General features: G+C 37.5%; 1 protein-coding gene across 8 annotated transcripts in view; it reads left to right on the top strand.

Annotated features, from left to right (window-relative positions):
• The window catches only part of UBR3 (ubiquitin protein ligase E3 component n-recognin 3), a 106,314-nt gene that overhangs the window by 74,361 nt on the left and 13,722 nt on the right, over nucleotides 1-18,231 (top strand). For all 8 annotated transcript variants that reach the window (XM_027678599.1, XM_027678598.1, XM_027678596.1 and 5 more), the window contains 2 exons: nucleotides 7,242-7,347; nucleotides 15,131-15,231. In XM_027678599.1, the coding sequence (XP_027534400.1) occupies nucleotides 7,242-7,347; nucleotides 15,131-15,231 (207 nt within the window). The remainder of the gene's footprint in view (nucleotides 1-7,241; nucleotides 7,348-15,130; nucleotides 15,232-18,231) is intronic.

Raw genomic sequence — 18,231 nt, 5'->3', positions numbered from 1 at the left:
AAATTGAGAAGTTCTTGAAAGTGAAAAAGTTTTTAATGATGTTACACATAGTAAGTGTATTCCCATTTTCACATGGCTTTACTAGTCATACAACTTCTTGACAATTTAGAGTTTAGAAGAATGTCCTGTAATCTGCAAGGTCATGTTTTTATCTTGTTGATAATGAGGAGATCTCTGCCGTGTATATAGATGTGGTTTTGCATTAAGCAGCTTGGAGACATGAATGTCATCTGTTCGTTGTTAAAATGTTCACATGCTGTTTATGTTCTGTATTGGTACTTTTTAAAATTGTTATGTAGCAAGCTAGTCATATTTAATCTTGCACTAAAATAGACTTGTTTTTTAATGTAAGGTAATGCAGTTCTCCTAGAACAGACCTGTACAGTATTTTCATTTATTATTATTATATTTAGATTTGGACTTTAGGCTAAATATGACTAGTGGGATCAGAGTTAGTTATATGTATATATATATATATATATATAAAAAACAGGGTTTGTTTTCACTAAACCATTATATAATTGTGTGTTTCCTTCATTACCCCTTCCATATGGTTGCATTTAAAAGATTAAAAAATGGCGGTTTTATATATGGATGTTCTGTAGTCGATTTTATAATTTTTCCATACTCATTTATTTTTCCAAGAGGTAATCCTGTTTTTAAAGTTTCACTTAAAATGTACCTTCTTCAACTTCTTCATTGTCTTATGCGATGAGGAAAGAATGATTTTAAAAATCCATACCCCATCTAGAACTTGAATACTGTTTCATTGAAGTCTTGCTTGCACAGTATTGAAGCTGCTTTTGTTTTTAAGCATCACTCAGGTTCAGCAGAAGTAACCCAAAGTATAGCCCACTTTTGTTTTTCATATGCATGAGATACTGGAGTGTTTCTCTTGTGATTAAGCATACCACTCTGTATTAGTCATGTAACAACTGTAAAGTTTGGTGATTAGATATTGTGGAAAACAGAATATGTTGTCCCAGGTGAGCTGTTACAGCAGCAAACGTCAAGGAAGATGGTGGGAACAAATAGGTCAAGAGCTGTTTTATTAGATTGCACCAGGAGGGCAGCTGCTCTTGGGAAGTAAATTTAAGAATGATTAATGTAGCTGTTAGTGTCAGTGACCAAGTCTGTGTGAGAAGAATGGTGAAGAAAATTTGGCTGTAAAATTGCCATTTCAAGGCTTAAAATTTGTGTGTGTGTGCAACCAAAAAAATGCAAATAGAGTCCTATTACTTATTACTTAAAAATTGAGTCCTGTTTTAAGGACTACAATACAGTGTTAGAGTCTATGGCCTTGAAAATTCTCTTGAATTTTGGAGATAATTATGATATGTAACAATTGTACAGGTCTTATTTCTCTGTTTTGTAAAGTGTAAGAGATCTGTTGTGCTCTTTGTTTGTATTGTGCTGTATTTATAGAATGGGTTCAGAACACAGCATTAAGGCTGAATAATTATAACTTCTCTGTACAATTTTTGTATAAGGCCATGAGCAACCTGGTCTAGTGGGAGGTGTCCCTGCCCATGGTGGCAGGGTTTGGGACTAGATGATCTTTAAGGTCCATTCCAACCTCTTAACATTCTATGATTTTGTGACCTCTCTTTAACTTGTGTGTGTTTTTCTCTGCCATCATTACTCTGGTGATCTTGCAATAGTTGATGAACAGTTCCACAAAATTTAAAAGTTATCTATAAATGAATTTATAATCTAGTAATTTTTTCCTTTTAACTTTTAAATAGTTCTATTCTTTCTTTCTGGCTGTTTTCTTTCTTTTTTTTCCCTCTTCCCCTTTGTGATAAGGATCGGATTAGGGGTTTTGGGAAGGATTAAATATTCTATCCTCTTGTCCTCTGGCTTCAGTTTCTCTGTAAATGAGCTCCTTATCCTTACGCTTCCCACAGATAGCAGTCTGGCATTGCAGCATCAACTGCATTAATTGGAAAGGACATCAGTTTACAACGAGACAGAAAAAAAATTATTTAAGACGTATTTAAACTATCTCAAAATAAAATGACCAGCGCCTTTGTAACTTCTGTGGTGGTTCTAACCATGGAAATACAGTATTGTTCCATGGGAGTTGTGTTGGTTGGTTGGTTTGTTTAGTTGGTCAGGTTTTTTTCTCTTGTCCATTTGAAGGCTGTTTCTGGATTATGATGTTAATATCAGTTTAATCACTGTTCATTATGTGTTTTTGTGAGCACAGAAACTCACTGTGACATTAAGGGTTTTCTAAGTTGTTTATGCTCCCTCTGTATCAAATTTTCTAACTGTGTGGAGAGTGATGCTGTCTCCATTTTATCAATATGGTCAGTGACCCTTTCAACCGCTTAGTATTGGTAATTTCTGTAGGAAGAATGATTGATTCATTATATTCCAGCTATTTCTTTCCTGTAATCTGTTAATGTGAATATGGCTGCAAAGATTCCTACCCAGTTCTCTGCAACTACTGAAAATAAAAAGAATAAAAGAAGTTTTCAGGAATGCCTCTCTACAGTGGATTCCCGTGGTTGGTTGGGCTTTTGGTGCTGCAGGTTTTGGGGTTTCTTTTAGGTTTTCTTTTGCTTTTTTTGGGGGGGGGGTGGGTAGGGAGAGAGTTGTTTGTTTTTTATGTTCGTTTGGGGGGAAGGGTGTCAGTTAGGAGCTGTCAATCTGCAGATCCTTGATGCCCATTCATGCTAACTTTGAAAAAGCAGTTTTTCTCACCAACAGGTGATCCTTAAGTATTTTCTAAAAACTTTGGTATGCCATTAATATCTACTGTGGGAGAAGCACAGATAAGTACTGTTAGAACTCTATTGCCAAAGTTCATTTCATACACTGGCAAGTTTCGTGTCGAGGATAATTAGTTGCTTCATCAGCAATTAAGACTTGAGATTTTGTAAAGACTATCGTGTCTTAATGCCTTAATAGGCTTTTCCTGACCTTCACATTTTTTTTATTCACTGATTCAAATTACTGGATCAGAGATAAATGATCATCAGCGATGCTGTCAGCAGGTCTTTGCAGCTGCTGTTGCTAAGTGGACTGTATAAATCTGTACAGGGAGGAAAAAATTCCTCAATCTCCTTATTAACAATCAAGTCCCATCTGGCTGTATCAAGTGGCTTTTGTTATAATTGACATTCTTCTTTATAGTACCAGGGAACTTCAGGGGGAGAAGAAGGGTGTAGCATCTCTAGTCTGGTAAGATCTTCACAGTTGAGACAAGGATGTTCTTGATTCCACTTGCAGTGAACTACTATGTCAGTGTTTTGTGATCTTTTTGCATTGTAAATATGAATACTAATTTATACAATGTAAAAAGAGAAATTTGGATCAAAATAGCAAAATAAAGATTTCCATGACAGCAGTATGTGTTCTTTATGTCCTCCTAAAACAGAGATTGGGGAATAAACAGAAAGGCAGCTAATTCCTTAGTTTTATTTGTTATCATTATTACAGCACATTGCTGTACATTGTGGAATTGGCATTAATAACAGAAAACATTATCTGATTTCAGCTCTGGTGATTTGAGAATTTAGTTTACAGTCAAGAGACCAGAAAAAAAGGCAGCAAAACTTATGCAGAAATTTGGGATCACTTTGGCAAAGACCAAGACCAAGATTACTAGTGAGACCAAAACTTACACCTACATGCAATTTCCTGAATCACTCATTTTTGTTAGTTCAGCACAACATTTTTGGAAGGTCTGCCATTCATCTGTCAAATCGCGATGTGTTCATCTCTCTGAATTTGGTCATCTTTTATGCTATGCATACCACACTAGACCTCAAAAGGGTTGTGGAATTGCCTTTATAGACTCCTGCTTTGTGCACTTCGGCAAAGCAGAATATTTTTTTGAGAGGTTTGTCAACATCTGTAAAATGAATGTGCTTTAATATTAAAAATAGTAAAGAATGCATCTGCAGGTGCTAGTGCAGGCAATGTGTTTATGTAGACAAAATACCCATTATCTCTGGTTTTTTTTGAGAGGAGCAGCATTAGAATGCTTTCTCTTACAGCTTCACACCCAGTGCAAAGACAGCATCTTATCCTTTGAGCTGCTCTTTTGAAAGTACCAATTCTAGTTAAGTTTATTGCTCCTCTCTGACAATAAGTTAACTTGCAGCAATAAGTTATACTGTGCATCCAAATTGTGTGATTTTTTTTTTTATTTATTCAAATTAACTGGATGCAGCCTGTCTAAAGCATTATGAATTTATGAGGAGAGGAGGATCATATTCAATTTTTTTCCACCATTTACTTCTCATGATTTGTTGTCAGTATACTTGTAGTTCTTGTTTTGTTGTGACTTCCTAATTTTCATTCTTTAATGTTGTTGCTGCTGCACTTTCTGAAATTATTCTTCCTACAAAATTCACTTGCGAATGTTCTTTTGGTGACTCTGAGCTACAGCCAGGCCCTTGCTTTCCCCCTTACAAAGGTGGGCTCTCCTGGAGAGAATGTGAGATGGACTGTGAGTGGCAGAGCAGCTTGGGGTGCCTGGTGGGGTTATGGCCTTGCATGCCATTCTTCACAAGTCTGGGCAAGGTTGTTGATTGTGGGCCATTGTCATGGTAGTGTTTTGCTGATACTTTTCAAAAAACAATAATTACTTGTATTCTAAAGGTTCCAAGTAGCATATAAGAAAATGGGAGGGCAGATTGTATTTTATGTTTATGTTTTGGAATTATGCATTCTCACAAATACACAGGAAAGTCCCTCTGATCTTCCTTTGGCCCAAGACAGGTTTCTGCCAGTCCCTCAGGCATAAGGACATGGTGAGCACGTGAGCGCTTGGCATAAACCAAGCTGCCAGTTCTCGATTTCCAGTGCTCTGGTGTTTCCCTGCTGTTTCTCCAGTAACTCGTAGTCACAGTAGGTGGGAGATAAGGCGACTGGAGTCACCGTGGTGTAGAACAGAACACCTTGATGTGTGCTCCCCACGCTGCTGCGGTGCCTCAGGGGCAGCGCCGCCCCGTGAGGGGCACTGGGACCGATGTCCGCCCGGGGACCTTCCCGTGCCCATCGTGCGGCCTTGTGGAGGAGCCAGAGCTGCCGTAATCGCAGACAGGAAGCACCGTCTTACACGACCGCTGATCGGCATTTTGCTGGGCACATTCAGTCAGCACTAGAGTGTGTCTTGATGCTGTAAATGTTACACACTTGAAGACTAAATAAATTCTCCAGTGCTAGGATTTGATGCTTGCCTGCCTAATTTTGTATTAGTAAAAGCTCAAGAGAAAACTGTTAAAGGAGCAGAGGATGAATTAATACAATTAATTAACTTTTTTTTCATTTTGCACAGTTGCTCATTTCTGTTTGAGGCAAGAAGCAGTTGAGAATAAAAACCCCATTCCTTTTAGTGAACAGGCAAGAGGGAAGGAACAGATACTTTCATGAGTTTCCTTCCAAATAAAACCTGCTTGATTTTTTTTTTATTATTTTGATAAAATATAACTGTATTTTCAGGGTTTTGAACTCTATCAGCAAAGCAGTGTTTTGCTAAGAATCTCTTGCCAGGAGAATAGATGACTTATTTTGTCCTCATTGACTGTTTTTATTCAGAAAGCAGGTGACAGCTATCAATTCCAATGCCGTCTACATCTCCAATTATTTTACAAACCCCAGGAGCTAATTACAGCCCTGAGGCTCTGGCAGTCAGCTGACTTCATCATGCGACTCTTTTGGCCATTGCATACCTCTGAGTAATTGTCTATTTATGGAAAATAAATTAATAGCTGCTATTTCTACTTTAAAAAGAGGACCAGTGAGTCTGTAGGTTGAGCAAGTGGGTTGTAGAGAGAAGGGAGAGAGATTAAGAGAGAAAGAGGCAAAGGGATCAATTGAAAGAATAAGAGGAGTGGAGGGGAAAGATGTTGTCAGGATGCTAGGGGAAAAAGTTAAAAGGGAGGAAGGAAGCACTTTTCTCCAGAAAAGTGAACAGGAGAAACAGACATGGCAGCAAATAGCAAGATAGAGTGTCACAGGAGGAAAAATAGTGAGAAAAATTGTGGGAAATGATGATATTTTAAAATATTGAAATATAAACCTATAAAGATAAAAAAAGATGCATTTTCTCCAAACCGTAACTGTATTATAAACACAGAAAAAAAGTGAAGTCTGAGTCCCTAATAGTCCCGATCTAGTTGAAGATGTCCCTGCTCATTGCAGGGTGCTTGGACCAGATGACCTTTAAAGGTCTCTTCCAACTCAAACCGTTCTTATGGCATATATGTCTCTGAAAATGCTGTCAACATAGATGGTGCTTGCCTTCTTGGATTGCTTAAGGAAAGAAAAGATTAGATGTTATCTTTATTTGTCTTGATCGTATGATCCATAGAGAAATAAAAACTGTGCATTTTAATAGAAGATACTGCAGTAAATCTCCGTGAATAATTATGCATCCTTTGTTTGAAAAATTCTGCAAGTGTTTTGCAAATTATATTTTTGATACAGTGGCTGTACAGAAGGTTTTGAATTAATGAATATCAGTAAACTTTGCCTGCAGGTTGTATGGACAAATCTCTGATGTTATAAAGACTGTCACTACTTTATCATCCTTGATGTGTGGTCAGACGTTTGTTGGGTTTGGTTTTTTTCTCCCCTCATCCAAAAGTTTCCTACAAAATAATCAAAAGAAGGCACAAGGAATAATAATAACCTTTTAAGAATGAAGAACTGAAGTGATCCTACTGTAGGCTGTAATTTCTAGCAGCTTTGGGTTAATTTCAAATATGTTGTGCACAGAACTTAATTGTGGGAGAGGGAAATAAAAGCTGTGTGATAAAAGTATATCAGGCTCTGTTTAGAAGAAGTGTTTAGGAAATCATGGCTTCTGCCACAAACTGGAGAGGCAAGTGAAGTGAGCATGTAACCTTAGCAACTTAACAGCATATGAAATAGGATTTTTTTAGAAGGCCTGAACTTAGGTACATGGAGCACCAAAACAACTGTGATCTGCCCAAAGCTTTCTAAACGGCCTTTCTCTGTCTCAGAAGTTCAGGAGAGAAAAAAAAGGGCATTTTTCCTTATGCATGCCTATGGTCACTGCCTTGTATTGAAATCTTACTTCTCTTCAAAATCTTATTTTAAAAACAAATAAATACATAATAAAAATATGCTTATGAGAGTACCAGCTTACTTGAAATGAGATGACAGACTTTTTCAGAATCTTGAAATACATAATGGCAATTTAATGTGAAATACTTTGTATCATTGTATATAATAATCAGCAATTTGTCTTCACGTTTCAGATCAGCTGTTCCACGTTTTGGCCATGCACATGCGCCTCTACAGTATAGACTCTGCATACAATCCCTGGAGAAAACTAACCCAGCCGATGCAGGATAAAAATTCAGAGCAAGTATTTTAATTTACCCAATATCAGTTTTACCTGGTGAAAGAAACATCCTTACAGAGGCACTTTGGGTAACTTTCTGTCTTAATTTAAATTCTCTGTGAGGTAGGCTGCTGAACTTAACATCTAAAAATTTTATGTATGAATTTGTAAAAATAAATTTTCCAATTTCTTTTACATAAGAATCTGACACATATCAGTTTTGAGTTGAATTTTAAATACACCTCTTGCAAGCTTAAGCACATGCAAATTGAATATTATTGGGTAAGTGGATAAGTGCACTGCTGTTCTTGATATGGATGCTACACAAAATTTACATTGAGATTAAGCTGAGAAATAGTTTATTGAAAGGTGAGCAATGATTAATAGCTGTTACAGAAATAATGTAAGTAGGCATATTATATGTGAGAAATAATTCTATTTTAAGCTAAAAATTTTCATCTTGCTTATTATTTTAAACAAGCTACTTACCTGAGTTTGCTTTTAAGGCATCACCTAACATACACAGGTGTACAAGGATTAACAGTATAATAAATGGAACAACGTATCTGTGTTCTGCAAGAACTCATCTTCCTACTTGACTTAAGACCCATCACTTTTCAGATTCTACCTTGACGATGAGAAGAAAAGTTTCTTGCCCAAAACCAGATTATCGTTTTTCCTCATAAGAGGAAAACAGTAGATTGTTTTGGTTTTTGCTCTTGGCACCTTAAGCATCTTCTTCATACTAAGCTCTACACTGCGTAGCTTGCAGTAATGTCGAAAGACTGACTTTTCAGTGCCTGTCCAGCTGCATGTTTGTCAGTGTGTTTCTGGAAGCCTGAGGTGGAAAGCGTCATGTGATTTCAAAAACTGATCTAGAGGAATGATGCCACAATCCTAATTGCAGATTGGGGGAAATTATTAAAACAACTGTTCTTGCTTCTGGTTTGAGATTTTACTGTTTGTCCTCTTGGGCCCGGGTTTCTTTTTCAAATGAACATCAGATTATTGCAGTAATTAAACTATATTAACAGGTTAGTTTATGAACCATTAGCAGAACAAAGCCTGAAGGATTTCATAACCTGAAACCTATGCTATTCAGCATGTATTCACACTGCTTTGGGGATCTGTTTTCATGTGATTCTGATTGAGACCTGACCTAGATTGAGCAATGGGGCAAAGTTAATAAATTTTGTGAATGGTTGACTGAGTTATATGAGGCAAAATTAAGATCATGTTGATAGGCTGTTGACAGAATAGCTGTGGGACTGATCGTGCACTTCTCATTTTGGCATTTTAAGAGCTTGCTGGCTTTGGAAGCAGCTGTTAACAGAGGGGGCTTACAGCCTTGATAGAATTTGCCATGCATTGGTCATATCAAGGCTAGATTGCTGCAAGTTAGATTTCATTGGGCAATATTTTGAATAATTTGATGGTACTGTGGCTTCTTGGCAGGGAGTGTTGCATGTTGGGAATGCATTTGAGCAGTTCTCGTGTTTTCTGCATTGGTTTTCAATATTTCTTGGTAGACTTGATGACTGGTTTGGCACAAAGTCCTGTAGGAAGCTACAACTGAGATATCCATTTTGCCATGTAATAGTTTACTTTTGAGATGCACAGATGCAGTCGAGCTGGAATGTTTTTGCTCACTCCTTGGAATATTTTTCCTACCTTAGTCTGCAGGCCCCAGAATGCTTCAAAGGAGGCAATTTGAGGACATGTTTTTAATGCATAAATTAGAGCATCAAATGAATATCTGTAATTATATTGTAGAAGTTTGAAGCGGTAGTTTCACTTGAAGATGGCATTCATAGGATTGGTGTGTATGATCTAATTGCACACTTCTTAGAGTCACACAGCCTTTTGAGAAATACAGAATAGCAAATTTTTTCAGGCACAGGGAAGAGTGCTCAGAGCACTTAGTAGGTGACATGCTGCAGTAAACTGAAGAAGCTTAAGAGGACGGTGGAGAAATAGTCACTGCAGATTTTAGATGTGGATGTCACTCTGCTGTTTTGAAGTTAACCTTCTAAATCATCAGCCTGACTGGCATGATACTTCAGGCAAAAACTTGTTAAAAAAAATGTCTGAGAGGAAAAGATCTATGTTATGACTACATTACTATGATTCCAAACAATTTAACCTCAGGAAAGTCACAGAAGCAAAATAACTTCAAACCAACATGCTATATTTTTCTTTTTAATTTTCAACCTAAAATTAGTATTTCAGTTGAAAGCAGTTTTCCAGAGAAGCTAGTTCCATCTTCATTTATTTAAAAAGATAATTTTCAAAACCTAACAGACAAACAAAACCCCCAACCTGCAAAAATCTGTGGAATGCAAGTGCCATTATCTTTTCACCCTTATTTAATTGTAGCTCTTTTATTTAAATATACAAAAATATTTACAGTTAAAACCACCCAGGTGCAGAACTCACAATTTTTATCTTAATTTTCCACAACCCAGCTATCATTCTTCATAAATAATGCCTTAGATTTCATGTGTCTGGTAGAGCTGAACAAAGTAACTTGTAAAGACTCACAGAATTGCTCCACTGTATTTCCCAAGACCACTGGTTTTGTCCAGTGTCTTTTACAGCTGTACCTAGATCTTCCTGTAGCTGAAAATGGCAACTGAAAGGAAAGATAAGGAGGAGCTCATGCAGCCACAGCAAGGTAAAATAGAAATAAGGAAATCTTGAGGAAGGAGATACCTTATCAAAAAGGACCTAAATAATGTGTACTGTTTGAAAGAAGAGAGGGGAAAAAGATAAAGCAAAGTCTGAACTGTGAATGGTGTAGTGGATTATTTCCCCTATGGAGTTCATGTTGCAAAATTTAATGTACACTTGGTCCCACAGGCCATATTTAAGTAAATTGTTCTTCTAGGGATAGGTCTGGTTTCAGTGGTGATCAAATAAACAATTATTGTGTTGCAAGGGGAGAATAATAGCTTCTGGCAGGGGGCAGGGAAGGAGCAGCTGGAGGCAATAATTACTAAACTGAGATGTGAATTAAATGGACTAGTCCAACTAGCCAGAGTTTTAGGAACAACAAACATGAAATAAAAGAATACACGTTTTTTAAAAATTTGAATCTCTATGAAGCTGAAGTTTTCGTGTCTGTTTTGACAGACAAAATACATCAGCACAGAATGATTCAGTAAAACATTAAGGATCTTTGCAGTGGAAGTACTTGGAGGGGGGAACTGTAGGATAAACTGAAATGCTGGGTTATTTTTACTACAGCGTTTTGCTGATGTTTCACTCTAAGCTAGACCGCTTCAGTGATTGTTTGTAGTGTCATACTGGGGCAACAAACTGCAGCTCAGGGATAGGAATGAGCAACTCTGCGTAGGAACCTCGAGTCACATCTCCATCACAGAAACTGTTGTGAAATGGGGAAAAAACTCACAGTTTTTATGAAGAGGAGTCAATGGGGTTTAGTTAAGGTTGCAAGAGGTGGTATATACATACACATGCTGCAACAGGACCTGTGTGATCTATTCAATACAAACACAAATCCTGCCTGAAACGGCAGTCTCTCAGGACGTGTGTTATAGTACGTAGGTTTTGACAGTAGTGCCAGCTTTGGGAGTACTTGCTCTTGGCTGTTTCTTCCTTCCCCTATACTGGAGCTCACCATCTGCTTCATCTGTGCTGATGTAGCTTGGGCAGGCTGCATCATGAGCGAAGTCAAGCAATTAATCCATGTTTTAAAAAGGTTAATTTGAATGAGTTTGGGAATGGGTGACAAGGGACTGCCAGGGGCACAGTGGTAAAAGAGAATGGGAGATGCCTAATGTTAGTACTGGCAGTGAATGTACAATGGGAAAAACTGACCTGCTGTAAAATCTGCTGAGATACAAGGAAGAGCAAATCTGAAATTGTGATCAGATCCTAGAGTGAAGCCAGAATAAATAGTAGAATTCTACTTACAGTGAGCATCAGAAGCTGTGTATTAGTTTGACCTTTCTGCAGGCTGCAGAAATCCTGCGAATTCTGAAGAAAATATAGATTTGCTCTGGTCGATGGAGCCTTTGTTTAGGTGTATCTGTATCCCTGTGTCTCAGATTTTCTGTATCTGACAGTTTGAAGTGGTGTGAGGCTCAAAACTTTATTTATTGAATTTCTAACTTTATAATTAGTTGGAATTAGCATCAACCAGAAACTTTTAAGTGTCTCTGGTTGAGAGAAGAGGGAATAAGGAGCATATATGTAAGGAATGGCCATTAGCAAAATGCTGCTTGCTTCAGAGTAGAACAGTTTCCCATTCCTCTGTATCCATTCCCAAAGAAGTGATTCCTGCGTTACATCTCTCTGGAGGACGATGGAGAACACAGAGGCAGAGTTGCTCAGCTGGCAGCTGATAGGCAGCTCTGGCACTGGCATGGAGAGAGGTGCAGCCCAATTACCTTGGGCTGGAGGAGAGGTCAGTTCCTCAGAGAAAGCAGAGCAATGCATTTTTTATTTTAGTACATGTTTATATTGCACTGTGTAGTTTATTTTCACTTCCACCTCCCTTTTTTAAATGGATACAGCATACAACTGTTATACATTTGAATCATTTTGTATTACTTTGGTCCTGTCTGCAATTGTACTTACTTTCTTTTTATTCAGTGCTTCTGTGCCACAATTTTTTGTGAAGTCAGATTTATCAAGCTTTTTACATATGCATTGGGGATTAACAGAATGGACAATTTCCACAAAACACATTTCTAAACACATTTTATAAATTTAGTTTCAGTGTCATAATGAAGAACTTGCTTAGGTTCTTAAGGAATGACAGAGCAGTTTTTAAGTGCTTCATGTGCTGCAGCACTTGATGTAGGTGAAAGCTGCTTATCTAAACCCCTGACATTTAATGTAGCTTTGCTTCTCAATTCATATGAACCAAATAAATTAGAAAAATAATTCCCTTGGTCCTGCATGTGAAAATGAGTTCATTTATTTGTGATGTTGCCAGTCAATCATGGTATTCTGTATATATATTTCCTAATTTTGACAGAACTGGTATTTGACCTAATTGTTACACAACTGTTAAATGATATTGATGTTGATACCTCTGTCAGAAAGAGGTGTTCAACTAGATGTTACCTGAGGGAGTAGTTTTCTTTTTAATGTTATTCCAAATTAAATTACCCCCAAAATTTATATATTAATTAAGAATTAAAGGTGAGAAGTAATTTAAGGGGTATCCATGGTTTTAAAGTCATTACATAATGAAGGTAGTTTTTCAGTGTCATAGATCATAAAATGGAGCTAGCTGTAAGCCAAAGTAGGACTGGAGAGACATAGTGAGATGAGCATCTTCATGGCATGTATAATTTTGAAAATGAGACTTGGTAGTATGATACAAATTTTTGCCCCCTTTGTCTTCTTTAGAATTCAATATACTGATTTTTAGAATATTTGGTTTTTTGTTTAGGAGGCTCACATATATAAATATGTATATTTATGTATATTACAGAGTTTTGAAACGATAATTGTATTAAATGATTGATTATAGCAAAAGGGTTATAGATGGTGTTTATTCTGTAGCTGTTTGGGTTCATTAATTCAGAAGGACCATGTTTTCTGTGTCTTCATTTTAGAAGACCAGTCAACCTTAAGAGGAGTTCAGTCCCTACTATTGAATGTTCAGATTCAGCTCAAGTGACTCTGTGTGTATCTGTTAACATTGCGGGTTTGTTTTTTTAATTCAATATACAGAGAATCAAAATGATATGACCAAAAGTGTTCTTCTACTCCTCTTGTATGACTGTTTCTGTGTGTTAAAATTCATATCACAGATGACTCCTGGTGGTGCCTTATGTAGAGAGAAGTCTGAGTCTTCATTACATGGGTAACTGTGTAGAGAGGGTCTCCTTCCAAAAGTAGCATCATGTTTATGTGCCTCAGAGATGATTAACCGGTTGAATCCCCAAAGCTGTTAGAGGGTGCTAAGGATCCTGTGTATGCACCCACATCCCACCACATGTGGGCAACCTTTTCCAGTATGTGGTCTGCAAGAGCTCAGTTTGTGCCATGTGTGATGGATGGCACCAAGGGAGAGTTGGTGCTGTCACGGAGGCATCAACTCAGCTAAAGGAGTAGTCTTGTGCCAGCTGCATGAATGTTGCATCAGAGAAAGGATTTGGTGCTCTTGGAAGAGAGGCAATGATTGGACACAACAGTAGTTCACCAGTTGTGCTCTGAAAGGGCAGAGCTGAAACAGAGGAGGGCTTGACTGTCTTGGTGTATGTTTCTTTCCTCCACCAGATTGTGTTTGTACAGAAATTGGGAGGATTTAAGAAAGCCTCCCTGGGAAACTCTGATTCACGGTGTCTTGCAGAACAACCAAATGGAGGAGAGTGAGGCTGTGCTTTTGGGGATAGATCTTAATAAGGATGTATTTATATTTTCAATACAACTATCGAGCACTTCATCAGTTGTGGTTTACCTGCAGGACAGTTAAAATTGCTATACCAATTCATGTACCAAAGCATGAAGCTAACCTGGAAACTGTAGCAGGTGGATATATTTTGATTTCCTGACATTCTCAGGTGGTTTTTGGGAGGGCTCTGTGAAGTGCCACATGGTGTAGAGGCCTGTGGCTGCCCTAAATAGGGGAAGCTCCTACCAGGAGGGGAAGAATTGTTTTTCGTGCAGTTTCTGACCAGTGAGAAGAATGACAAAAGAGGAGTAAAGAAAGATGAAAAAGCCTAAGGAGTGATAGAAAATGCCCTTCCAGAAGGACAGCATTTCAGTCATGGGGCGGAAGGAACTCACAGCCTGTGATGCTTTCCTTTGCACCACTGCTGTCTGTCCGTGCGAAGCTGTAGAGGCCTCTGTTTTGCATGGGAAATTTGAGTCAGTTGGACCAGGACTGCACATTACAGCTCCTGTAGCACAGATAACCAGCAACCAGCACTGTTTGCAAATGGGAACAAGAACCCAAACAGCTCTTTCTGTTGCACGTGTTGCAGAAGGGGAAAGATGACAAGGGAGAATGTGTACCATGTTGTACCAGCAGCTCCTGCTTGAGATTTCCATTACACTCCATATTAGTTAAAGAGGGGAGAATGATTTTTAACCATTTTATTTTTTTGCCATTTGACTCAGTTGTTGAACCTGAAGAATAATGTTGTTTGGAATTTTGTTGGATAGTGCTACACAAAGCTAGAAAACTACTACCTCTTCTATCTGCAATCATTTTCTGCCTTTAAGTATGGGACTACAAGGTGATGTTATGTCATTCAGTGAATCTGGATAGTTCAAAAGTTTGCGGTATCTCTGTGCTTATTTGCTGTCCTTTTAGCCATACGGAGTTTTTAATAAAGACTGTGTAAAATTGCATAATCCCACCTGTCATGGCTTCTTGAGCCTTCATTTCTTTACATGAAGGAAATCAGTATATTTTCTAAGGTCTCTGTTTTCCAGGAGGCACGGTCCTTGTAATATTAAAAGCAATTTGAGGATTCGTTATTGTTACAGCATGGATATATATATTTATTTGTAAAATGCCATACTTTTGTAAACCAATTAAATTGTTTGAGTGTTCCTTGACACTCCACATAGACATAATGAGTTCACGCAGTTTTGAAAAGTTTTAAAACACTGTAATAAGAATCAGGTGCCCAACTGATAACTTCCTCATGAGTTATTACATGAGTAACATTAAATGCTTTTAATATTGAGATCAGTTAGCGAATTGTCAGGTACTTGGCTTCTATAAGCTTGATCTCAAATGTAATACTATTTAAAATGAAATATGAAAATGGGTTTATAGTATCAGAAGTGATTTTCTTTTGTTTTTATTTCCAGGCTGGTAAGTGAAGAGCTGCCAGAAGTTCCTGTGCTTTACAGAGATGTCTCGTCCCTTTTACTTATCCAGATTTTAACCATGCCTCAACCATTGCACAAAGGTGTGTTACAAAAATATATATATTTAAATTATTATGTAAATAAGGCTGCATTCGTGATGATTCTCAGGATGGTAAATCATAGCTGGTCTACTGTTTATTCTAAAATAATGTTTCTACCTTATCTACAAAAGATGGCATTGAACAGAAATTTTTGTTCTGGGTTGACAGCTTTATCTGTGTGCCCTGTCTTTTTACCTTATCAGTCAGCTATTCATTAAAGATACAAGAGCTGAGCAAAAACTATTAAGTATTTCTACTGAAGGAAAAGTGTCCTTTATTTGACCTTCATCTCTTTGCTCAGTACTTGAAGTTGAACTGAGTGCCTAAGGGTGAAAGATTGTAATTTAATTTGAATTTCAGAGTTTAAATTGCAGCAGTCTTGCATAAGAAGAGGTCATATATGAAGATAATAACTGCTGTAATGCAGCAACTTCAGTAGAGGCAGTATATAATATAATTGTGAATATTAAAGAACTAAATTTTTCATTACTAAAATCAAAACTGTCTCAAAACCTAAATTTCTTTTTCTTTGTAAAAGGAACAACTGAACCTGGTTCATCTTGCTGATAGACAGTGTATGTTCCAGAATAGGGGTTAGTTCAGACCTCTGGTCTCTGGCTTGATTATTTATAATGATACATTTATTTTAAAATGGGGACAAACAAAACAAGTATCACTTTACTACTTCACTGACAACAAACAGAATATCTCCTTTGGGATCTGTGTGGCAATTTTGATATCTACTGAGTTTTGTTAATTTTTGAATAGGAGCTGTTCTGCTCTTGACGTATACACCTAAGTTATGATGTATAGTAGAAATTCTGTTTCCCCTTAAGAGGAGTTCAGTCCTCACTATCGAAGGTTCAAATTCAGCTCAAGTGACTCTGTGTGTATCTGTTAACATTGTGGGTTTGTTTTTTTAATTCAATATACAGAGAATCATAGAATTATTTAGGTAGGAAAAGACCTTTAAGATCATTGAGTCCAATTGTTAAGTACATGTTTAGGGATTAAGTATGTCCAATAGATTATTAGAATAAGAAAATACCAAAAGAATAAAAAACTTTTGCATAGGAAGGCTATTGTCAAAAATATACTTTTTTTATTTTTTAAACTACAGTTTAACTTAACTTTATTGGAAGGACTTAATAAAATCAGTAAATAAAAGTTTAAGGAGGCTAACATCTGAAATTCAGGGAAGGGAGTGTTGAAGCCGAAGTACAAACCAGTGGTCTCTTTGTAGTCAATATTCAAGCATGGAATACCACCATTTATGAAAGTATACCTTATCCTAGAAGAGACAACAATCAATTAATATTAAGGCATCCTATGGAGAATTCTGGGAAATGCCATATATCAACAGCACGTTTTGCCTTTGCTCTTAGGTTTACTGTATGTTGCAGTTGAAAGGGAAACGGCAAGTGGCAGAAAGTAGATGAATGTAACCAGTTCAAATCTATGAAGCATTAAATTGGAACTAAATTGCCATTTATCTTCTTAATTTTTGTTTCATCCAAATAAAGCAAATTTGTTTAGAACTTTTACAATGTGCGTGTAGGTCACAGAGTCAAATTCGATATCATTAATTCTTGGTAGAGGGCTGAGGCATAACTAAGGTAAAATGGCTTGTGCAGTGTCACATGACAAGCACAAGGTCACTGATAGGGGCGAACAAAATCTGTCTGCTCCTACTGCTTCCTGAACTGTCCGTGCTGCTTTGGCATTGTGGTGAGGTGCAGGAACTGTGGACTTGGCTGTACAATGATATGCAGACAGGAGGTGGATGCCTCTGTGTATTGACAGATATTTCCAGATATATTTTTTAACAGTAGACTTAACTGTATTGCCCTGTGTCCTTACAGGAAATTAGAACTGGTCATCAAATACTACATCTTTTTCATGTTTGTACTCAAAAATCCATTTTGTTGACACTGTGTTTTGTTAAGAACACTGAGTGCTCTGTAAGGAGGGCTCAAACCTCGTCTCTTGCCCTTCAGATGTAGCCCTGGGAATTGCATTAACTACCCTATTAACTGTTGGATAGGTGTTGGTATCTTTTTCAATCTGGCATCGATTAAAGCAATAAAAATGTCATTACTGTTCAGCCTCTTCATTCAGAGGAGAAAATTGATCTGAACCCATCAGAAAGAATGAAGACTACTACAGAAAAAACATTGTGGTGGAGATCAGAGCATTTACAAGCATTAACCAATTTACAGAGGAGGGAATGAGAATGATAGTGTGTACCTCCTGTGTAGTGCAGCTGGCAAAATAAATGTTGTGTTCAAGATACTAAAACCATTTGTGAAACTTTTTTTTCGTTTGAGTTTCACACTAGAACATAGACAGAGGTTTTACAGGCTTCAAACATTCAGCATTTTGAAATTGTACAAGACTAAATAAATAATAATCCACATAAGGAGTTTCTGCTTCAGTTCTGTGGCAGTTGTGCAGAGGATGGACAGTGTTCATGGTATGGTGGATTGGAACTCCATACAAAACAAAGATTTTGGGTTTAGCTTCTTTCTTACAGAAATAGCAAATGGTGGTGTATGTACAGAAATGGAGAGAGTGGCTTGATGGTTGTCAGAGCTTAAGTCTGTCCTTGTAAATTGAATTCAACACCCCCCCACCAGTCCTTTCTGCAATGCAATTTCTGGATGTTAAAGAAGTAGTTTAATTAAAATTGGACATTCTACTTTGTTACCATCAGTTGTAAAAAGTTTTATTTTCCCTGCACCTGTCTTGGGACCCCCAGGTCCAGATTTCTAAAAGTGTTGAGTGTTTGTAGCTTGTGATTTCAGTTTCTGCATTGCACTGAATAGAGTATTTAAAAACTGGGGTCTGGATGAACAGGAGTGAGCCTGAGGCCAGTAGGTGCATAGAGTTGGTGGTCAGTGGGCCAGCAGTGGCCTGGTGCTGTGCTTGGTGCCACACATGCTAGGAGGGCCATGAAGCAGTGCGGGCATTTGCCATCAGGCTGTTACACAGCCTGGCACT

This window comes from Neopelma chrysocephalum, unplaced genomic scaffold, assembly GCF_003984885.1.
Source record: "Neopelma chrysocephalum unplaced genomic scaffold, ASM398488v2 Primary Assembly neopelma1_44, whole genome shotgun sequence".
NCBI classification, from domain to species: Eukaryota; Metazoa; Chordata; class Aves; order Passeriformes; family Pipridae; genus Neopelma; species Neopelma chrysocephalum.
Note: the sequence above shows the minus strand (reverse complement) of the source record. Positions and strands in the feature narration are given on the sequence as shown.